The sequence below is a fragment of the Martes martes genome, assembly GCF_963455335.1.
Source record: "Martes martes genome assembly, chromosome: 15".
NCBI classification, from domain to species: Eukaryota; Metazoa; Chordata; class Mammalia; order Carnivora; family Mustelidae; genus Martes; species Martes martes.
In genome coordinates, this window is record NC_137903.1 from 28,875,371 (window position 1) to 28,898,734 (window position 23,364).

Here is a 23,364-nt window from a genome sequence, read left to right on the forward strand (position 1 = left end):
CCAGGCAGAGGGAACAGCAGGAGCAAAAGCCCTGAGCTCAGCACATTTCCAGCTAGGCCTGGGGGGGTGGGGCAGACTCTCGTAGGGGCAGGGAATCAGAAACACCGGTGGGGGTGGGGGGGCGAGCCACAAAATCTCCCCCAACCACCACCACCAGACACTCTGAGCAGTTCTTCAGTGCAGGGAGAGCCCTGACCCCCCCCACCCAAATACCACTCCTGAGGGGGATAAGTACATCTCTCTTGTCCACACAGCAGAAAAACCGTGGAGAATCCACTGCTGAGAACACACACAGTCTCAAGAAGGCTGCAGTTTGGTGAAAGGCACAGTATTAGAGGGGAAGGTGAGGACATCAGGACTTCCGCTCCCTGTGCAGGGTCAAAAGGACCTTCTTAGGTGACAGGTCTTGCTTGGGTGACAGGCCACAGGTACATTCCGGGCAGAGGGGCCGCTGTGAGCTAAGCTGGGGAGAGCTGGGGGACCCGAACGTTGTTCCACGTGACTGGTGGGGGGCCAGTAGGCCACGGGGAAATCAGGAGGGTCAGCAGGGTTCGGGTCATAGCCGGCCTTACGTGCCACGGGAGGGCATTTGGATTTTTCTGGTAAGCCGTCTGGAGCCATTGGAGAAAGCAGGCCAGCGGATGGTTGGATTCCTATGCACGGGGGACAACGGTGGCCGTGAGGGCAGCAGGGGTGGATTTGGGAGCATCAGGGAATTAAAAAGTCTGGACTTGATGGGCGGGGGTCCAGGGGAAAGTGATGGGAAGAGCCCAGAAGGACCCTGGGCTCCTGGCTTGGGCAGCTGGGTGCCACTGACCGAGACAGGGACACAGGAGGGAGTTCAGCTTTAAACATGTTGGATTCAAGGCAGGACTGAGCCGAGACCCAGTGAGCCACCCACAGATGCGACCTCAGACCACAGCCCTGTGGAAACCGAGAGAACAGGGCGCGAGCAGAAAACAGACTTGCACGAGGGCACCCAGGTCTGTCTCTCTCATCAGAATGGCTTGATTTACTGAGCATTTGAAAGGTGCGAGGCCATTTGCTGGCACTGCCTTGCAGGAGGCCGTTTACTCCTCAGGATGACTCTTCCGGGCGGTGGGCGGGTCTCAGTTTTACAAGCGAGGAAGCCGAGATTCACGCGGTTAGGAGGTTGTCCAAAAGAACAGAGCAGATGAAACACTGCACGCCGGATCCCCGCGGCCTCCCGCCCGCTGATGGCGGTCTCTTAAGGGGGTGCTGAAGGGAACTGGGGCGGTTTAGGGAAGGCTGGTAACTTTGATCTTAGGGAGAGAGAGCCGGGTCTATGCTGCCGCCTCCAGCCCAGCATTTAATAAACATCTGTAGCGTGAATGCGCCTTATTCCTTGTGAAAGACTGAGCCCCGGTTGGCGGGGCTGCGGGGCAACCCAGTGTGACATGGACAGCACTGTCCCAAAACTCAAGAAGGGGTGTATCCCGCCTCCATCTCCTTCTGGCTGAGCGCCCATGTTATGTGCACACACAGGGCTCCTACAGCAGCGCGTTAGAGCTCCAGGAGCCCCGGTTCCAGTGCTCGGAGGGGTGCTGTGGGGAGAGGTAACAGCCTGTGGGAGCCGAGTGACCCCATGTGAGGCTGGGGGCCCTCGGCCAGCGCCTTCAGGTCTGGTGGCGGCTAGACAGGCAGTGGCAGGTGCGGGTGGCTCTCCCGTGGACGTGGCTGGCCGCCCAGCCTGTGAGCGCTGTGACTATTTTGGGCCCTGTTTCCCCTCCCCTCACCCCCACTTCAACCATCTTGCCCCTGGGGCTGCAGCCACTGAAATACGTAAACGCTGACTTGACTTCGCTCTCCTCCTCACTCTTGTCCCTCACGGTGTGCCTGACTCCCAGGAAGCCTGCTCAGCACAGGAACACAGGAAAGGAAGGAGCCAGCCCATCCCAAGGAGACCCTTTGTGGTTGCCCCCCACCCACCTCGGCAGGGAGTGGCCCAGACGGCCCTTTGCGGCTCTTCACGGAGCGAGGTGTCCCGTGATTCCCCAGCTCATGTCGAGTTGAGCACGATTCCTATAAACAGGCCTGTTAGGGGCGCCGGGGTGGCTCAGTCGTTCAAGTGTCCGAATCTTGGATTCAGCCCAGGTCAGGATCTTGGGGTCTTGGGATCGAGCCCCATGGCAGGTGGAGTCTGCTTGAGGTTTCTCTCCCTCTCCCTCTGTTCCTCCCCCTGCTCATGCTCTCTCTCTCTCAAATAAATAAATCTTCAAACAAACAAATGAACAAACACCGCCTGTTAGTAGAATGGCATTCCAGAAAAAGACTAGAAGAGGAGGGAAGCTTTGGGATTACAAACTGGTGGGGCGAATTAGGGGTGAGGTTAAGGAAAGTAGGTTCAGTCCGCATGCGTCTCAGTTTTCCTCTCTGTGTAGAAGGGGTAATTGTGCTCTCAGGAAAATTCTCTGAATGACAAGTTGGGAGGTTTCTAGGACCATATCCATATCAACGGGCCATTTGGCGACTTGTTCCCTTGCTTCCCACACTTGCCACTCGGAAGTAAAAATAAATTATCTTCCAGATTATTAATAGGGTGATCTGTCTCCTGACCTGGCTCCACCCAGAATGAAGAAACTATGAATTCATAGTATGAGTTGTGCCTCCATAGTGTGCTGATGGAGAGGTCCTGATGGGGGTACTTTCCTGGGGTGGGTGTTGGTGACTAAGGGTAAGAGCGGGCTTGGGGTGAGGCACAGCCCCTCTTGGTGGTCAGGTCCAGAGGGCCAGCGTTTCTCTTTACATGCCTCCTCGGGTTGTGCAGTGCCGCTGGTCCTGCCAGCAGCAGGCTGGGCGGACCCCTCCTTGGAAGACTGGGCTTGTTTGGGGAGACCTGGAGGGGTAGAGCGCCAGACTCTTGGAAGTCCCCAAGCCAGGGTTCAGACAGCTGCAAGGAGAGCAGATTCAGCCCGGAGTCTTGGCAGAGGGGACTCTGCCTTGTCGTTTAGAAATAACTCTCTTGGGCTCGGAGAAGGGGGAAGGGTGACTGGGCCCAGGATGGGGTAACGGGGAGGATCAGAGGACTGGGCTCCAGGGTCAGAACCTGGAGGGGTCAACATGGCCTTCTGCAGGGCAGGGCTGAGCTGAAGCCATTGGCGCTTACCTGCAGGGTCTCCTCCATTCCCAGTGTGCCCTGATTCCCTTCACCCTGAGTGCGAGCACCGTGCCCTTTACGTGGCCGCCTGCAGGCAGCTGGTGTGGGGCAGGAGGACATGCAGGGGAGGTCACAGAGAAATCAGTTAAAGGTCAGAACCTGGTAACATCAGCCAGAGAGGGCCATCCGGGGTTCTGACAAACACTCCCCTTCTCTGCCTCCACGCCCACTGTCAGTCCTCAGGATGGTGCCAGAAGAAAGATGTCCAAACCGGAAACGACTGGGAGCCTTCCTTCCCTTTGAGGGCTGCCCAGACCATTCATTGATCCATCTGAGTCTAGGCCCAGAAAGAGGCATAATGAAAGAAATAAACAAAAATCCACACACTTTATGGAGTTTGTGTTCAAGGGGGGTGAGATAGGAAATGAACAAGATAAAAATATATGTGGTATTTTTAGCTAGGAGTAAGTGCTAAGAAGACAAATGAAAACAGACCAGAGGAACAGAAAATGTCAGAGATCCCTCAGGTTGTATTTGTCAGTCCAGGCAAGGCCCGGGTGAGGGATGAATTTTGAGTAAAGACCTGTAGGAAGGGAGGAGCTGGTGATGTGGGGATGTGTGGTGGTGATGTGGGGGATCAGGGTAGAGGAATTCCAGGCAGAAGCAACAGCTAGTACAAATGTCCTGAGGCAGGTGTGTCAAAGGAACATTGCCTGGAGGGGAAGTCAGGGCGGCTCAAGGGTGCACTCAGGATGCACACAAGAGTGGCGTGACTGTGTTTGCTTCCACAGGAGAAGCTGGAGTATTTCTTCCTCATTGTTTTCTCGATCGAAGCCGCCATGAAGATCATTGCCTACGGCTTCCTATTCCATCAGGATGCCTACCTGCGCAGTGGCTGGAACGTGCTAGACTTCATCATTGTCTTCCTGGGGTGAGGCCCCCGTGTGTGGGGTGGGGGGGTTGGAAGTCAGAGGGGATCTCTGAGACCACTGTGCCCACCACCACCAGCAGCCTCCCAGAGCAGGATGGAACCCCAGCACTGTGCCAGGGGCAGCCTCTGGAAGGGCCAGCTCCCGCACAGATGCAGCCAGTGCTGGGGGAGAGTGAAGCATTCCCAGCTCACACACACCTTCCCCAGCGAGACACTCCGTGTTCCTTTGTTCTCACATCACACGCAGTTGGAAATGATGGACGTGGTTTCAGCGGCCAGCAATCTCTGGACATTTATAAATTTCTCAACCTTTGTCATCTATTCATGTCTTCCACGGTCCTATACTAAGCACCTGCTATCTGGGTTCACAAAGATGGACATTTAGGAACCCGTATTTGTTGGCTAGGGTTGCCGTAACAAAGTCCCACCAACAGGGAGCCTCTAACAACAGCATTTGTCTTCCCCCGGCTCTGGAGCCTGGAGGTCCAGAGATCAAGGTGTTACCAGGTTTAGTTTCTCCTGTGGCCTGGGACGGTGGGTGGCCCCCTCCTCCGCGTGAGCCCGTGGTCTTTCCTCTGTGCGCACGCTCCCCCCGGGGCTTCTTCACGCCTCCAAATCCCCTCTTCTTCCAACGACACCAGTCCGACAGGCTTGGGATTGACCCTCACAGCCTCACTTCAGTCTTTAAAAAGGCCTTGTCTCCAAATACAGCCACATTCTGAGGGACTGAGGGTCAGGGCTTCGACATATGAATATGAGGGGCACACAGTTCAGTCCATAACATAATAACCCCCATTATAACAGGAGCATTTACCAAGCACTTACTATGTGTTTTACATGTAACATCTCATTGAGGATCTTCAACCATCTCAGTTTTCCCATTTAAGGAGGCTAAGGCTCAGAGAGGTCAAGCAACCAGCCCTTGGTCACAGAGCCAGCCAGCGGCAGTGCCAGGACTCAAACCAGGTGATCTTGGTTCCAGAGTTTGCTATTCAACCCCGACGCTGCCCTTGGACTCATAAACGTGATGCTGATTATTTGCTAATTACGCTGTGTTGCTTTCGGCACCCTGGGGAAAACAGAAGTCTGTGAATCAGCCTCCGCTCTTAATGAGCTGCCTTGGTGGGAGGCCAAGACCAATGTGTACAGAATAATGGGGTGTCAGAAGACACTACCACACAGTGCCTCATTGTCTGACACGGCAGAGTGTCCCAGGGGTCCGGTCGTCAAAGGAAGGATTCATAAAGAAGGGTTGGAGATGGCCTTCAAACGATAACGGGACTTGAAGTAAATTGAGAGGAGGAGCAGATGAGCAGGAAAGAAAATAAAAGGGCATTGTCGGAAAGTACAGCACAAGGAACCCTCACGGAGAGACCCAGCTTCCGGCTTCCTGCTCTGGGTCCCCACTGAGGGCACCGCGGCTGGTGACCTTCAGCCCACCGAGGGGTACTCTCAGCTCCCTGGCTGGGTACCGTGAGTCCCTGTGGCACGTGGACCTCAGCTCCCTTCGGCACCCAGACGTCTCAGCGGGATCCAGCACTCTTTTTCCTGAGTCTGAACTTGGCCTTAGAATCTTTTCTAATGAAATTCTCCAGACAGGCATCACCAAATCTGATTTAGTGGTAGATGAGAGTTATCACTCCCCACTAGGCTTTTCCACAGTGTCCTCTGAGCACAGATGGGACACGGGGTCCCAGACCCACAGGACCAGGGGCTTATCTGACCACGGGGCCCTCTTCTCTCCCTCTTCTCCACTCTAGGGTTTTCACCGTGATTCTGGAACAGGTTAACGTCATCCAAAGCAACACAGCCCCGATGAGCAGCAAAGGGGCTGGTCTGGACGTCAAGGCCCTGAGAGCCTTCCGCGTGCTCAGACCCCTCCGGCTGGTGTCTGGGGTGCCGAGTGGGTGCCAGTGCCCCTCAGATGCCCTTCCTCCTCTCCCAGCCCATTCCCTTGCCCAGCCCTGGGCCCCCCTCCCACCTTGCTATCCCAGAGGCTTCCCAGGATATAGAGAGAGGGAGGGCCAGGAGCCCAAGAGAGGAGATGACTCTCCTTTCCACCTCCCTGCTCCCCCTCTATAGGCCTGCAGGTGGTCCTCAACTCCATCTTCAAGGCCATGCTGCCCCTGTTCCACATCGCCCTGCTCGTCCTCTTCATGGTCATCATCTACGCCATCATCGGGCTGGAGCTCTTCAAAGGCAAGATGCATAAGACCTGCTACTTCATCGGGACAGGTGAGCTCACAGGGCCCTGGGGGGGAGGGAGTGGCCCTAGGGCAGCTCAAAAGGGACGGCCACCTCAGCCATGAAGGACCCTGCAACTAGGTCATCGCTTCCCACACCTGTTATCCTGAGGAATGGGTCGCTCTTGGACAAGGACAGTTCTGCCAAGGTCAATGGTCAAGGGAAGTGGGCCAAGGACTGGGCCACGGTTTAATCTGCAGCATGCCCAGCCCGGACCAGTGTGGTATCCTTGGGCTTTCTGGGCCAGCTGTGGACTGAGATGTGGACTTGGGACAAGCCTGAATTTCTATTTGTACTTTTCTTTGCAGCCCTTGTTTTCGCTTTGATCTGAGCAGCCCCTCCGAGCAGGACCCCACAGATTGGTGTCTAAAGGGGATCCCAAGAAAGCACCCAAGAGCCAAAGGGTCATTTGTAGGGTTATCAGAGAGAACATACCTTGAGGCTCAAATGAACTTGAGCCAAGCCTTCCAAAGCAGCCGTTCTCAAACAGTTTGCCCCAAGACTCCTTACACTCTTAAAAATTATTAAGGACCCCAAAGAGCCTTTGTTGATATGGATTTTAGTCACTGATATTCTTTGATATCCATAGATAGGAAAACTGAGGAAAATGTCATAATATTAATTTATGAATTCATTTTAAAAGAACAGTGATAAGCCTGTTACTTAGGAACATAGATATCTTATGAAAAATAACTATATTTTTCCAAACCAAGAATATTTAAAGAAAGGTACTGTCTTACATTTTGTCTAAATCTCTTTAATGACTTCACTTGATAGAATCGTCTGCATTCGCCCAGCTGCTTCTGTGTTCTGTCTGTTGTGAAATCGCACATCATGTAGGCTCTAGAAAACTCCACTCTGCATTCGTTGAAAGACTGGGAGATGAAATAATGTCTTGGTATTCTTATAAAAATAATTTTGACCAGGGGCACCTGGGTGGCTCAGTTGGTTAAGTGTCCACCTTCAACTCAGGTCATGATTCCAGGGTCCTGGGATCCAGCCTGATGTCTGGCTCCCTGTTTAGCGAGGCGTCTGCTTCTCTTTCTGCCTGCAGATCCCCCTGCTTGTGCTCTCTCTCTGTCAAATAAATACATGAAGTCTTTCTTTAAAAATTAAAAAAAATTATTTTGACCAGGTGGTTGCCCTGAAAGGATGTGGGTCCCCCACTCCGAGACTCAGTGCTGCCAGCCGGTGGTGTCAGTCTGTCTCAGTTAGGAGCCTAACTTCTACTGGGGTCTACAGGAACTGGACACGGCACAAGGAAGAGGTGACTTCTATTAGGACAATTCCTCCCACCGAAAGCCCAGACTCGAACTCACTAGAATCACCCAGGATGGACAAGACTGCCAAGATCCACAGTGTCGTAGGACACTCCTCACTTCCCTAGGCCCACTGACAAGGGGATAGGCAGCCCGAGGTCCAAATCCAAGTCAAGGCAGTGAATTCTGATAGAGCTTTTGGTTGTTCCATTCCTAGTTCCCTCCCAGCTCAGCCCCTTCCTGTTCCTGTAACAATCTATGTCCTATAATGAGCCTTATCCAGACACAGAAGGAGACTTTTTATCACAACCTTCAAATCTGAGACCCGGAGGTCTCACCTGGTGTCCTCATGCATTCTTGACCAGTGCTGGCCAGTGGTGCTCCAAAACCTTTCTGGGATGGGAGTTACCTGACCTGAGCGGTCAGGGACCCACTCAGAGCTCAGAATTCATCAATGTTCTCCTCTCCCATCTCTAGAAGACTGAGCCAACATGGTAGATATGGGTAAGGTAGGGCATTCCAGCTCTGATGAGCTCATCAAATCTCTGAACACAATAGGAGACAAAAACATCCCAAGATAAAAGGGGACCCAGGATGTCATCGAAACTGAAGGATTTTAGAGACAATATGAGCACTATCCAGGGACACAGAGGGGACTGCAGCCTGTTGGGAACGCCTGCTAGGAGCAAACCCCTGTCCCTAAAACTTCATGTCTCAGGGCAGCTCATCTCAGTCGCACGGGGACATCTCCATGTGGCTCCCAGAAAGAACTCAAGTCAGAACACGGGTGGCCCCACCCTCACACCTCCGCCCCGCCACAACGCTGCCTCCTTTTTAATTTAATTTAATTTAATTTTATTTTTTTAAAGATTTTATTTATTTATTTGACAGACAGAGATCACAAGTAGGCAGAGAGGCAGGCAGGGAGAGAGGAGGAAGCAGGCTCCCTGCTGAGCAGAGAGCCCGATGCGGGACTCGATCCCAGGACCCTGGGATCATGACCTGAGCCGAAGGCAGAGGCTTTAACCCACTGAGCCACCCAGGCGCCCCGTTGCCTCCTTTTTTAAAGCTCTATGGGCAGGCATGACATTCACGTTACCCTTGCTACATAAGTGGCACTTCATAGGAAACTAGTCCTTGAAGACAACTCTCTAATGAGGCCGGAGGGCCCAAGATACCATCACGGCTGCTTGTAGACACCCACCGCCAGCCGGGGCCCCGAGCAGTCCTCCTCCTCCAGCTTTGTGTGCTCCCGGGGAGCACTCCTTTGCATTTCCAGCTGAGTGAGCTCTAGACCTAGTCCTGAGTAATTGCAGAGGACTCTTCTCCCATTCTTGTCCACCGACACTTCCAATCTGATGCCCGCACTGCCTTCTGCCTCCAGATATTGTGGCCACGGTGGAAAACGAGAAGCCCTCACCCTGCGCCAGGACGGGCTCGGGGCGCCCGTGCACCATCAACGGCAGCGAGTGTCGGGGCGGCTGGCCAGGGCCCAACCATGGCATCACCCACTTCGACAACTTTGGCTTCTCCATGCTCACTGTGTACCAGTGCATCACCATGGAGGGCTGGACCGACGTTCTCTACTGGGTGGGTCTGGCCCCCGCTGCTGCAGAGCCCCCTACCTTCATCCCCAGGTTCTAGGGATGGGGTGGGGAGTGGGCGCTGTTGGTCTGACTCTAGTGTCCACTGCTCCTTCTCACCCCTCCCTGGGAAACTTACACAGGGTGCATGTCCCCTTTCTTGTCCCCAAGAGTGTGTGTCCCAGTATCCTCTGGGCAGTCCCCAAGGTACAACCTGGCTGCGCAGGACCTAAGAGGTGGGTGAGGAGTGGAAACCAGGAATCCAGGGGTTCTGGTCTCAACTTTTCTAACTTTTCCCGAAACCTGCCCATGGGTGACTCATTCCTGATGACCTCGAATCTCAGATTTCCTGAGGGATAAAGGGCCCTTTGAGTCCTATTTTGCCCCAGAGCAAGACTGCTTTCTGATATAAATATCACTAGGTATCAGTTTCCTTGCCTATAAAATAGAAATACCACTACATCATAGGGTAGTTACAGGTTAGCAAGCAGATTAGCTGAATTGTAACAGTGCCAGCAACATGGTAAATGCTACATTAGTTTCCTTTTTGGAGAATATTATTTGTTTGGTGTTATCCAGAGCTAGTTTGCATTTCTTATTTAATCCTCCCACCACGGAAGGCATTGTTCCCACTTTACAGATGAATAAACTGAGGCTCAGAGAGGTTCAGTAACTTGCCAGCAGTTATGGAGCTAGCGAGCAGTAGATCCAAGAATTGAACTCATCCATCTGGCTCTGATCCCAGAACTCTTAACCACACGTGACACTGCCTGTTGAGGGAATGGTTGTCAAACTGTCAGATGCTTTGCAAATAGAAAGGATTAGTACGAATAGTTCTTGTAAGCTCATATTATGGGAGCGAATTATCAAACATTTCAAAGGCCTGTCACATGTGTTATTTCACCTCTGCTACGAGTCTGTGAGGGGCAAGCCTATAGCATCATCCCCGTGGACAGATGGGATAATGCTCAGAGATGTTAGGTGACTTGTCTAGGGTCACAGAGCTTGTTCATGAACGAGCTGGCCACATTCAGTCCAAGAATTTTTTGTGCTTCTTCTACTTTGAAAAGTCTTAGCTGTCAAGAAACCATCTGGGGGGAGAGTGTATGAGGGAGCTGAGCCAGGGTCGTGGATGGCTGGAGGGAGAAATGGGTGAATTGTGTCTGGGCCAAGTGGACAACCAGCAAGGCTCCTTTTGAGAAGCCCTTCTAACTCCAGGCCCTAGGGCTTTGGGGGGAGGAGTGTCCCCTCACTGGGCCCAGATGGCCTCTCTCCTTCTCCCCCAGGGTCAGCTGGAGCCTGAGAACCCTGGGTCCAGAAGGGGTCGTGAGTTCTCAGGTCAGGATGTGAGTCCTCACTTGTGAATGGGACTCACACCTCTGTCTGGACCAGGTCAATGATGCCATCGGGAACGAGTGGCCCTGGATCTATTTTGTCACCCTCATTCTGCTGGGATCCTTCTTCATTCTCAACCTGGTGCTGGGTGTCCTGAGCGGGTAAGGAAGCTCACAGGCAGCTGGGAGGAGAGGGGAGATGGGAGAGAAGAAGAGGGAGGGCAGGTGGGAGGGAGAAGGGGCAGCAGGGTAGGGGGAGGAGGGGAGAGAAGAAGGGAAAGAGCCAGAGGGAGAAAGAGAGTAGGGGGCAGAGAAGGAAGCGGAGCGAGAGGAGGAGGAGCAGGGCAGGGAGATATGGGTTAGAACCTCCACTTATCCCTGTTGCCAAGAGCCTGCTCCCAGGTTAGCAAGGGTCATATTGAAGATAAAGGTAGGAGCCCCTTCATTTTTAATTTTTCCCTTCTCCTCCAGCCTTCTCCCATCCTTTCTTCCTTGGTCCCTCTGCACCCCCACTCCCTCTGAGTGAGGCCCCTGAGACCCCAGCCTCCTGCCCCTGGAGGCAGCTGATGCTTGGCATCATGGGTCAGTGTAGCCTTCGTGAGGCGCCGGGCCCCGGAGCTTAAATCCTTACACTACTGCTTGAGGGCTGTGTGACCTTTAGCTAATTACCTAACCTCTCTGTGCCTCAGAGTCCACATCCTTCCAATGGGAATAATCTCATAGGGTTGCTGGGAGGAGAAAATGAACTAATACAAAGCACTTAGAATTGAGCACATAACGAGCACTAAGTACTGACAGTCATTATTAATGAGAGAGGTTCTCTCTGCGAGGGCTCCCGTCTCCCCCCCTCCCCAGCCACAGTGGCAGTTTGGAAGTGACCATGCGCCCCCTTCCCCACTGCCATCACCCCACCCCAGAAGCTTCCCCCCAGGCATTGTGTTGGCAGAATTCAGGGGGTTCTGTGAACTTGAATAAGAAAAACTTGTCTTTGCTTTTTATTAACTCTAATTGAAGTTCAGTGTTTCCTTTTACCAGGCTTGGAGACCACGCACCACAGTAGTGTTATTAGCAGGGACTCTGACTTGTCCCAGTAGAAACCAGGCGTCCCATTACAAGTGCTGCAGATAATGCTTACACTCCCTACTAGTTTGAAACTGTAATGGTTGTTAGGTCGGCAACCAGACCCTGCTAGTTAATGAGTTAATAAAGAAACATGTGTGGTATTTTATCACAATTTCCTTCTAGTTCAGTAGCTGTATTTTAATATAATCGATTCCTTTGCAGTGAGATGGTTTTATTTTGTGTATTTTACAACATTATTCTGAGGAGGGACCCATATGTTTTGTGGAACTACCCAAGGATCCACAGCACAGAAAGGTCCAGAGCCCCTGCCTGGGCCCGCCCCCCCCCTCGGGGGGGCCGGTGCTGAGGGCTGAGGTGCTCACGTCACAAGCCCAGCACCGTGCTCCAGTCTCCCCCTCCCCCGACCCTGCTTAGAGGCCAAGGGCTGCCTCTGCTGGTCGGAAGACTGCTTGCTGGCCCTCAGGTCCCTTCCTTCTAGTGGTGCCACATGGTTTCTTCTAGACTCAGGAGAATCCCCTCCAGGGTTTGGGTCTATAAGCCCAGGTACATTTCTCAAGTAGCTTCAAGGTTGGGCAGCATGGAGAATGTGAAGATCCGTGGCTGATTCTGTGAGGGCAATGGGCTGTCATGTCGTTAATCCTAAAATCCAAGGAAACCCCAAGATGAAATACGATGAAATATCAGATGGGAGGAGCAGAAAGCAATGAGAAAGGCAGGGTGCCTGGTGGGGTGGGGGGGGATGGTGAGGGGGTGGGAGAGTGGCTGCCCCTCCACCACCTGGAAGGACACCTGGACCCCAGGTGACCTCCTGGACCAGAAGGCGGGGACACACCCAGCCATAGAATGTGCTCTCTCTGTCCCTGGGACGCTCAATCCTCCTCCACCCCCTTTTCCTTTTCTCCTCCCTCCCCCGTCTCCCCTGTTCCACTTTAGGGAATTCACCAAGGAGCGGGAGAAGGCCAAGTCCAGGGGAACCTTCCAAAAGCTCCGGGAGAAGCAGCAGCTGGAGGAGGACCTGCGGGGCTACATGAGCTGGATCACGCAGGGCGAGGTCATGGACGTTGAGGACTTGAGAGAAGGTTTGGGCCCAAAGGCATGGTCAGCATGCCCTCCCCATCCCTAAGCTGCCCCATGCAGTCAGTGCCCACTGGGAACACTGAGTCAGGGAATGTCCTGCAAGCCTGGGAGACCCACGGAGTGGTATAACGTTGCCATGCTGCAGGTAAGAGAACTCAGGCCCTTAAAGGGCGAGTGACTTGCCTAAAGCCTTACACCTGGAAACGATGGCACCCGGGTGTGCCCAGGGATCTTCCTGGAGTACAAAGCACCATGCTGCCTGTCCATAACCACTCCCTGCCCAGGTGTGGGCTCTTTCTTGGGCCCCAAACACACAGGGATCGAGGCCTGCCTAGGACCCGTTGTCACAGTCAATGGCCCCTTTACCAGGTGTGTCCAGCGCAGAGGGGCCCAGAAGACTGGTCCACTCTTTCTCTCTTGTTCCCAGGGAAGCTGTCTTTGGATGAAGGAGGCTCTGACACAGAGAGCTTGTATGAAATCGAGGGCTTGAACAAAATCATTCAGTTCGTGTGAGTATCCCCTTCTCCCCAGAGTCTTCCCAGCCTCAGAACTCCCAGAGATAGGGAGTTAGAACCCATGTACTGTTCCCCATTTACTGGACCTTAGAATCACGTTCCCCATCCTTTAGGGCAACCAGAGGCCACTCAGCAGATGACCTAATTATATACTACATCGGGAAGAAAGTGGGAGCCTGCCAGGGGGCAAGGGAGAGAATTTGGCTGCTACCCTGTGATCAGAGTGGCGTTGGTGGGACAATTAGTCCTGGAAAGCTCTGCTCGGGAAGAGGGAAGGTGTGTGCTGCAAAGAGGTAGCACGGAGAGGTGTGCAGGAAGGACGCTGGCCTCCCCAGGAGTCTGGAGACAAGGGGAGGCTCCAACCTCAAGTGTCTTTGTCTCAAGAGGAAGGTGTGTTTGGTTGGCTGCTTCCTCTTCCAAATTCATACCCACTTGTGAGTTTGGAAGATCAAACAGAGAAATACATCAAAGAAAAGATGAAGGTCCCCACTGCCCTTCAAAGAGGTAACCATGGTAACAGATGCGTATCCCTTCAAGACCTTTGCTATGCTTTTCTCTCTCTTACACACACACACACACACACACACACACACACACACACACCCCTCAGGTTTTTTTGTTTGGCTTGGCTTTTTACATGCAGGGTTCTTTATGCTAACTACCCTCACTACAGAGCCTAGAACAGTGCCCAGCATACAGGAGGTCCTGGCAAACACTTGATGAAGAAGATATACATAGTATCAAGTAACGTATTTTTAACTTTAAAAATATCTATTTAGGGCAACTTTATACATACACACGTGTCTTTTTTTTTTTTAAGAATTCAATTTTTTTAGAGCAGTTTTAGGTTCATGGCAGAATGGAACAGAAGGTACAGAGATTTCTCATATCCCCTCGCCAGCACACAGGCACTGCCCATTAATCAATATCCCCCACCAGAAAGCCGTGGTGTACCTTGGGGCTCCCTCTCGGTGCTGTCCCCTCTGTGGGTTTGGGCAAATGTGTAATGACATGGATTCATCATTCTAATACCATTCAGAGTATTTTCGCTGCCCTAAAAATGCTCTGTGCTTCACATACTCATCCCTCCTCCCCCCACCTGGCAACTAACAACTGATGTTGTTATCGTTTCTATAGTTTTGCTTTTTCCAGAATGTCATATATTTGGAATCACACAGCACGTAGCCTGTTCAGACTGGCTTCTTTCAACTAGTGATAGACCTTTAAGTTTCCTCCATGCCTGTCCATGGCTGGATGGCTCAGCTTTGTCTGGTGTATCTTTAAGTGTTAGTCCACAGGATGAATATACCATAAAATATTAATCTTTGCTGGTTTCGGCAATACCAACAGCGCTGTAGGAACAGTCCTGCGTAAGTACGAACATTTCCACCAGGCAGATTCCTAGAAATGGAATTTCTGGAAAAAGCATATATATTTTTAAACCTTGGTCAACGCTGCCAAATTGCTCTCCAAAAGAGGTTGCAATGGTTGTGGCAGTGCCCTTTCCACACACCCTCACCAACACCAGATATGACTAATCCATTACACAATTGTTTTTCTAATGAACAAAACGCAACCTCCCCCCAGGGTGCTTTAATTAAAATGGAAGCGTGTGGGGCCCCTGTTGTATTGCGGGCACTGTGCTAAGCATTCTGCTTGCATTCTCTCTAATTCCTGGGATCATTATTATTCTCCTTTGGAAGAGGAAGAGCTTCACTAGTAGGAGGCGAGATTTTAAATCAGTCTGGCCCTGCGGCTCACGCCCTTAGCGTCTCCTGTGTGGCCAGAGGAGAGAGTGGGCGATCAGATGGAGTCAGGCTGGAGCCTGTCGGAAAGCAATCCCAGAAAGGGGGGGGAGCTCAGAGGAAAGCAGCTCTTTGCCTCCTCCCTCCCGTGTCCCCTCTCCAGTCGCCACTGGAGGCAGTGGAACCGCATCTTTCGCTGGAAGTGCCATGATGTGATCAAGTCCAAAGTCTTCTATTGGCTGGTGATACTGGTCGTTGCCCTCAACACCCTGTCTATTGCCTCCGAGCACCACAACCAGCCTCTGTGGCTGACCCACTTGCAAGGTGAGACACGACAGAGTGAAGCCAGAAAGGGGACAGATGTGGCCAATGGCCAAAGCCAGCCAGTAGCACCTCAGGTTTGGCAGAAGACGTCATGGAGATATTGACATTGTTTTCTAGAAATTAGAGGCTGGTAATACTATTTTCCTCGTGGCATCACCAGGGGCAATAACAGCAGCCGGTTGGGAAGCCCAGGTGTTTGGGTAAATGATTACAAATTCGGATACCGAGCATAAGGATTACCAGCAGTCTAGAACTCCAAGCATCCAAGTTCAAATTCTCCTGCCAAAACAGCAGTCTTTCACCAACTATTTATTGCATGCATGGTATAGGTAAGGCATAGACAGTGAATTCAGATGCAGAGAGAATTCATAGGCTCCTGCCTTCCAGGAGTGTATTTAGAGGAGAAGATAGATGCTCACGAAGAATGTCAAGTCCACATAGGGAGGGCAACAATACAGGCAAATATGGGGCAGCAAGAGAAGGATTATAGGGGAGGGATGTTGGAGCTCCGTGGACCTTAAAGAATCAGTAGATGAGCCCCCCAGCAGTCAAAGGGAAGGGACGATTCCCCCAGAAGGAACAGCATATGCAAAGACATGAGGATATAGAATAGTACGGTGAATTCAGGGAGCTGTAAGAACTTCATATGTGACTGAGAGCAGCGGGAGGGGTGTTTGCATGTTGAGGTCCTTAAATACTTGAGCAAAATATTGGGACTTTAAACTTGGGGTGATGGGAAGCTAATGAAAAGTTGTCAGCGGACATATAACACGATCAGACCGGAATTTCTGAAGGATCAGTTTTGGTGAAAGTCAAGTCAGCCTCATCCCCACGATAGATGTTCCTCTGCCTGTGGAGCTCTGAACTGCGAAAAGGCAGAGACTAAGAGAACAAGGAGACCAGTCCCAACATGGCGGACCAAACTTAGTGCCCTCCCCACTGTAGACGTGTGGCAGTGCTGCCTAAGTCCTAACAACAATATTTCAAAGAAAGACAAGGAAGTCTCTAGATGGCAGAAATGAAGAAACCACTGAAAGCCAGAGCAATGAGCTCATGAACTGATTTCCAGGAACATTCTAGACCTAGAGCTAAACCCTAAAGAGTGGCAGTTGGGTTCTTAATGACCTGGCAGGGACAGGAGACTGGGGCCCAGAGCCTGGGTCGGGTGAGGAACAGAACTGACCCCCTGGATAGAGCCAGAGCCTAGGGTTACCCCTTCGTGAGGGAAGCAAAAATCTCACCACATCGGGCTGGGGAAAGAAGGTGGAAGTTTATCCATGCTGGAGGCTCTGGGAATAAGGAAAAATGTCTCAGGTGAAAAAATTGAAATCCAATCTGTGCCCTATATGTATGGGCTCCAATTTGCACTGTTCCAGATGGTGTAGGGATCCTAAGCTAAGACAGTAACATAAAAAACTAGTCAGAGGCAAGGGAAAACCCTGTGGTGCCCAGCAGCAGCAAACATAAGCCACCCTTTAGGGATGCTTCTCAAACCAAGGCATATAGAATTCCTGCAGGGAAAAAGCATTTCCCAAAGAAGAGCTTACAACAAAACAATTGCAAAACAGATAAGGAATAGGGCCACCCGGAGGAAGAATTATCAAGCCCAACCAACAGGAATGAGCAACCCTGGGAGCCTGAGGTAGTAGGACAATACAAAAGACACTATGTTTAAAATGATGAAAAAGATTAAAGAAGGAATGTAAGTAGAAAAGAAGACTGTCTTTTTCTATGGGAAGGAGATAGGGAAAAAGGCATGCATGCATTGCCACCAGTCTTCTTGAGAGCTCCTTGAATGTGCCAAGCGTTGCCGACGCATTGTCTGAGTACTGCCCACCCAAAGGAGTCAGACACTTGAGGTTCCTGGCCTCTGCAGATAAATGGATGGTAGTGCCACTCACTGAGATGGGGAAGGCAATCAATGGCTGGGTATATTTGGGGGTGGGGGAGGGTGGGTACTATTCCAGTACTCATCAACTTAGTCTTGGCATGTTGAGTTTCAGGTAACTTTGAGATATCCCAATGGAAATGTCAAGGAGGCAGATGGCAAAATAGGTCTGGAACTCAATGGAGAGGTCTATGTTGAAGAATTAAAATCTGGGAGTCATTGGCAGGGATGGCCACTGAAGCTATAGTCTTTAGAAGACATCCCCAGATCATCGGAGGATAGTATATACTAAATGTACAGCTCAAGGCCAGCATCCAATGGTTAGGTAAAGAATTACATCTGCAGAGGAAGCTTGGGAAAATCAGGAGAAGTAGAAGAAATCCAGAAGGATATAGTATAGAGTTATAGAAGCTAAGGAAAGATAATATTTGAAAAAGCAAGGGTGGTCAACAGTGCCTAGGGCTTCTGTGAGATCAGGAAAAATGAGGGTTAAAATGCTCCTTGGAAGGGCACCTGTGTGGCTCAGTGGGTTAAAGCCTCTGCCTTCAGCTCAGGTCATGATCTTAGGGTCCTGAGATCGGGCCCCGCATCGGGCTCTCTGCTCAGCGGAGAGCCTGCTTCCTCCTCTCTCTCTGCCTACTTGTGATCTCTGTCTGTCAAATAAATAAATAAAATCTTTTAAAAAAAAATGCTCCTTGGATTTAGTGACCTGGAAGTCATTGGTGACCTTGAGAGAGCCTGTTGGTGGAGTGATCAGGCAGACCCAGTTAGGTATGACTTAGGGAGCAAATGGAGCAGGGCAGGGTGGGAAGAAATGAAGGGATCCAAGTCAATAGCTCTCTGGGAAGTCTGGCTGTGATAGGGAGGAGAGAGCTGGGGCAGGAGCTACGGGGACAATCGGAAAGACTTCAGCATTTAAAAATGGTGATGGAAGAATCCAGTTGAAAGGAGAAGTTAAACATATAGGAAAGAGAAGGGATCATTGGCAGTGGATTTCGTGAGGGAGGGGTTGGGGGGGCTGGTGAGCAAAGCACAGGTGGACAGGTTGCCTTTGATAGGAGGAGGACCCCCTCCTCCAACAGGAGAGAAGGACGTGTACAGTAATGAGACTATGGCAGGGCTTAATTAACTTAAGCCAAACTGAAAGTAATGAAACTCACTTATGATAAACATGGTATGGCTTAGCATTTGAGAAACTTACATCAGCGTTCCCTCAATGGGCCAACATTTGCCAGGTTTTACGTATTTTGAGAGTGGAAAAGGGATGATGCTTTGGAAACTCAGTGAGGGGGTTTGGGGCAGAGGGGCAGCCAAGGTCGTGGCCTGGAGACAGGGCAGGGAGGGAGAGAGGGAGCGATGCTGAGGCTGGTCCCCCACCCCCTACCCCACAGACGTGGCCAACCGTGTGCTACTGGCCCTCTTCACCATCGAGATGCTGATGAAGATGTACGGGCTGGGTCTGCGCCAGTACTTCATGTCCATCTTCAACCGCTTCGACTGCTTCGTGGTGTGCAGCGGCATCCTGGAGATCCTGCTGGTGGAATCGGGCGCCATGAGCCCCCTGGGCATCTCCGTGCTGCGCTGTATCCGCCTCCTCAGGATCTTCAAGATCACCAAGTGAGCGCCGGGAGGGTGGGGGCGGCTCCAGCGGCCCTGCGCCCACAGCATGCCTGGTCTGCTCCGCAGGGGCTCCGTCCCCATGGTCTGGGGTCTGGGCAAGTTCACGGGTGGCCTCTTGCCCAGGACGTCCCTCTTTCCCTGAAAGAAATGACTTTCCCCTTTTGACCTCTTTCCTTAATTTTTTTTTCCCTCTTACCTCTTACCATCCGGGCAGGGATACCGGGCAGGGGTGCGGCGGTGGCGCGGAGGGAGGAAAGAGGACAAGAAGAGTATGGGAGAAGGAGGAAGGGGAGGAAGATGAGAGGAAAGGAGAGGTGGGGAAAGGGGATGGAAATGAGGAGGGAGAATAAAGAATAAAGAGGGAGGGGGCGTGGGGAGGGAGCAGAGACGGGCTCATCGGCTTCCCAGGGTTTATTGAGCAGCCGCCTGAGCTGGGGACTGTGCTAGGCACAGGGGGTGCAAGGGTGCAAGGGAGAGAGGTGGTCCTTACTCTCCTGGGGTCTACAGGCTGGTGGGGTGGCCGGAAGTTAGCCAGCAGTCGTACAAAGAAATATGAAACGACAAACCATGAGAAGTGCTAGGACCGGCGGAAAGAGTGGTTGCCCAGCATCCGTCCGGGAGCCTCCCGGAGGCCCAGAGGCTGCCCCTTCTCCCTCTGCGTCCCCTCAGGCCTGAGCCTTTGCCTGATCCTGGCCAGACCTCAGGGGCTCCGCGGAGGGGGCGCTGGGTGGGGGTGCGGCTCCTCTCCACCTGTGACCCTGTGCCTTCAGGTACTGGACGTCTCTGAGCAACCTGGTGGCGTCCCTGCTCAACTCCATCCGCTCCATCGCCTCGCTGCTGCTGCTGCTCTTCCTCTTCATCATCATCTTCGCACTGCTGGGCATGCAGCTCTTCGGGGGCAGGTACGACTTCGAGGACACGGAGGTGCGGCGCAGCAACTTCGACAACTTCCCACAGGCCCTCATCAGCGTCTTCCAGGTAGGTGGCACAGCAGGTGCTGAATCCCACTTGTCCTCCGAGAGCACTGGGGAGGGGGGGCATCACCTCCTCCAGGAAGCCTTCTCAGATCTGTTGGCACGAGTTTGGGGTCCCTCTGCAGGCCCTCCTCTTCCTCTGTGCTCCTCTCCATTGTAATAGCTGCCATTGGTCTCCTGCACCCTCCGGAGGCTAGGAGCTCTGCCCGGTTTGTCCTATTTGTCTTTGTCCCTGGTACCTAGCAGAGCGCTGGCCCATGGCAGGGTCACTGATACTAAATAGAGTCTAGCGGCCTGCTTTCTGTCCCGTGCCCTACTCCCGTCTCTGAGCACAGAGTCAGTGAGCTCTCCCAACAATACTGAAAAAGCCCCAGAGAAATGCCAACCATTTCTCACCGCAAAGGCATGGCTCGGCTCATGCTCGCGAGAAGCCGCCCGGAGGAGCGTGGCTGGGACGTGCCTGAGGCCTTCAGAGCCGCGGGCCTCCCGGGAGGGCTTCCTCAGTGTAGGGCCGAGAAACGCTCCTCTGTGCGGGGCTGGCACTCACCAGGGAACCTCAGTCCGTCCCCGTGAGAAGGGCCGTGTGTGGCCATCGGCTGGTCTTCCAGATGACTCTACCCTCTCTTCCATTCACCCCGTGGTTGGTCGGGCATCACGTGTGACGAGGCACCTGGCATTTCACGCTAACTCTGGAGGCTGGGATGCCGGGAGGCCTGGGTGGGGGCCGTACGGTTAAGCCTGGGCATTAGGAAAAGAGCACAGGGAGGTGGTGACCCCACAGTCAGACCCCTTGGCTCTGGAGAGGCAACAGCAGGATTTCTGACCATTGGAAGAGGTTCCAGGAGGGGAGCAAGGGCCTTTCATCCTGGCCGCGGATGAAGAGAGGAAAGGTCTAGGGGCCTTTGGGACCACACAGTCCCGAGAGAGGACTCTGGAGACCCTCTGCGGCCCCTCCCCTCACCGTGCTCCCTCTCCCCCTAGGTCCTGACCGGTGAAGACTGGAACTCCATGATGTACAATGGGATCATGGCCTACGGCGGACCATCCTACCCCGGGGTGCTCGTGTGTGTTTATTTCATCATCCTCTTCGTCTGTGGCAATTGTATCCCCTTGGGAACAGGACACAGAAAAGAGCTGTGGGAGGGGGCGGGCGAGGGCCTGAAAACAGGGGTCCAGGGCACACACATGCCAAGCAGCAGGCCCTCCGGCTGGAGGGGAGCCCCCAGACTCATGGGGAGGGGTGGGCAGGCTAGGACATGGCAACTAGCAATTGCAGGGAGAGCTGCAGGAGAACCCCCCGCCCCAGGAATGTTCAAGAACCGCAGAGGTGACTGGTTACAGGTGGGCAGATTTCATCCTAGAGAGGCTGGTGAGCCTGGAGCAGACAAGGTTTGGCTGTAGGGCCATGAAGTTGGTAGGCAGCCTGGTCCGAAGGTTTGGGAGGCAGGCAGGGAGGAAGGAGGGAAGAGGCAGATGGAGAAGGAGACAAGCAGATGGAAAGGTGGGGTGGTTGGGGCAGAAAGAGCCAGCAGCCCCCGAGAGTTCTGAGGTCTGCACACGGCATTTGGTAGGTATTATGAGTAGGGGGCTGGGGAGGGAGGGGGCCAGTGTTCCTGGAGGTCTTAGGTGCTGAACACGACTCTCTCGGACAGTGCTCACAGGCTCCCCACTCAGCCCTGTGTGGAAGCTGGGATCAGTCGTGGATGGGAAATGAGGGGCACTCAAGGCCCATCATGGGTACCCCCATGCAGCCAGGCCGTCCTGCGGATGCTCGTCCGTGTCCTCGGGCCCATGCCATCCCATGTGGTAACTCTGGCAAGAGGCCCTCTGACAAGCCCACCAAGGCAGTGGGGTTAAGCCCTGCCAACCACTGGGCAGGGTGGGACTCTGGCCCCAGAGTCTTCCTTTTCATCCACAACCCAAGACTCCTTAGCAGGATGACCTCAGATATCCTGCTCAATGTCTTCCTGGCCATTGCTGTGGACAACCTGGCTGAGGCCGAGAGCCTGACTTCTGCCCAGAAGGCCAAGGCTGAGGAGAGAAAGCGCAGAAAGATGTCCAAGTGAGTGCTGCCTCCCCGGCAGGGAGGGACCTGGCATGCTTGGCGGTGGCCTCCCCGCGCTGGAGCCCGATGAGCAAGGGCTGTGCCACGGTGACCCCTGTCCCAGTGGGCAGGCTACTGCACCCAGCACGTCTAAGGATGGCTGACATCCTCTGAGCTGTCCCTGGGCGCAGAATTGGAGGTGGCCCCAGGAAATGGGACAGCAGAGCTGGGCAGGATCCCACCAGGGGATCCTGGTGGGGAGTTCTGGAAATTCAACAAGCCCTTCCACTGAGTCACTGCACTTCTTGAAAGGGGTCCTTTCACTCTGCTGAGCCATGCACACGTCCTAGTGGTGGTTGGTTTCTCGGGGCTGTACTGTTCTCTCCGTCAATGAGTTTGGCATGTAACTCTCCATAGCCTGAGACCCTCCTCGAGGAGTAGAAGCAGGACTGGTCTTCCAGTCTAACTGGAAACAAGTCACTGCAAATGAGTCACCTGGGGATCTTGTTAAAATACTGGTTCTGATTCAGGAAGTCTGGGCTGGGGTTGATGGTTGGCAAGTCTAACAAGCCCCCAGGGCGCACCAATGCTGCTGGCTGGAGAACCACACTGAGTGGTTCTAGACAAAGGCCTGCTTCCTCCATGCCCATGTCTGCAGGAATGGTATGCCCATTCCCGGGAGGCAGGATGGGAAGAGAAAGACCAGCAATGAAATCCAGATACTTCCAAAGAGTTGAGTCCCATCTTGGACCAAACCATGCTCCCACACTGTGAATTCTTGGTGAACCAGGTGCAAAGCCCCTTTCCACCCATCTACCTGTCAATGAACACAGAGCGTGGTTGACCAGTGAGCCATATTCAGCCACGGGCCCAAGCTGGGCATCATGCCTTCTCATCAGAGACTCAGGCCTATAGCCCTTCCCTCTTGGCAACCTGCACTGTTCCATCGTCCACCGAGTCCCCTGATCCCTTGGTGTGAGATCCCCCTGAGGATGCCATCAGACTAAGCAGATCCCTGAGAACTGTCTAGTTGGGCTTCTACTGTGGGCTTCCTTGGTTTTTTAACTCAGGGGTCTCCCAGACAAGTCAGAGGAGGAGAAGTCAGTGATGGCCAAGAAGCTGGAACAGAAACCCAAGGGCGAGGGCATCCCTACCACCGCCAAGGTGAGCATATCACGTGGGGTGTTTTCAGAGGCAGGATGGGGAGGGACTCTGCAAGTCTTCTGGGTCACCCCCATGACTTAGGGTGCTGGGGGTGGGTAGGGAGGTGGAGAGGGGCTATCTGCCAGGTTATCAGCCAGGTGAGGGCATCTGTCTCCACTCTCCTGGGAAGAAAGTCGATGGCTACACTCCCACAAGGAATCCGTTGTACTGAGAGGCACAGACACCCCAGTCTGGGAACCAGACTTCCTCAGAGTCCCAGCTTCCTATCCCAGTCGGGTGTCTCCCGCCCCATTTGACACCCCCTGTCCCATTGCGAGGCCCAGACTGGTTCCCCACCCCCCCCCCCCCACTTACTGCTTGTTCCAGCCTGGCCCTGCTCAACCTTTCTGGAAGCTGAGGAAGCAGAGGTCAAAGGGTTGGGGAGTTGGGCCCCAGACAACTAAGCCGGGGTTGCCTTGCAC

At 53.2% G+C, this 23,364-nt stretch overlaps 1 protein-coding gene across 2 annotated transcripts in view; it reads left to right on the forward strand.

The window, feature by feature from the left end:
• Positions 1-23,364, forward strand: part of CACNA1S (calcium voltage-gated channel subunit alpha1 S) — a 69,821-nt gene that overhangs the window by 13,497 nt on the left and 32,960 nt on the right. For both annotated transcript variants that reach the window (XM_080824185.1, XM_080824184.1), the window contains exons 3-15: positions 3,910-4,049; positions 5,810-5,952; positions 6,132-6,284; positions 8,937-9,142; positions 10,528-10,631; positions 12,486-12,631; positions 13,057-13,138; positions 15,053-15,213; positions 18,493-18,718; positions 19,492-19,699; positions 20,677-20,797; positions 21,643-21,757; positions 22,810-22,903. In XM_080824185.1, the coding sequence (XP_080680311.1) occupies positions 3,910-4,049; positions 5,810-5,952; positions 6,132-6,284; positions 8,937-9,142; positions 10,528-10,631; positions 12,486-12,631; positions 13,057-13,138; positions 15,053-15,213; positions 18,493-18,718; positions 19,492-19,699; positions 20,677-20,797; positions 21,643-21,757; positions 22,810-22,903 (1,899 nt within the window). The remainder of the gene's footprint in view (positions 1-3,909; positions 4,050-5,809; positions 5,953-6,131; positions 6,285-8,936; positions 9,143-10,527; positions 10,632-12,485; positions 12,632-13,056; positions 13,139-15,052; positions 15,214-18,492; positions 18,719-19,491; positions 19,700-20,676; positions 20,798-21,642; positions 21,758-22,809; positions 22,904-23,364) is intronic.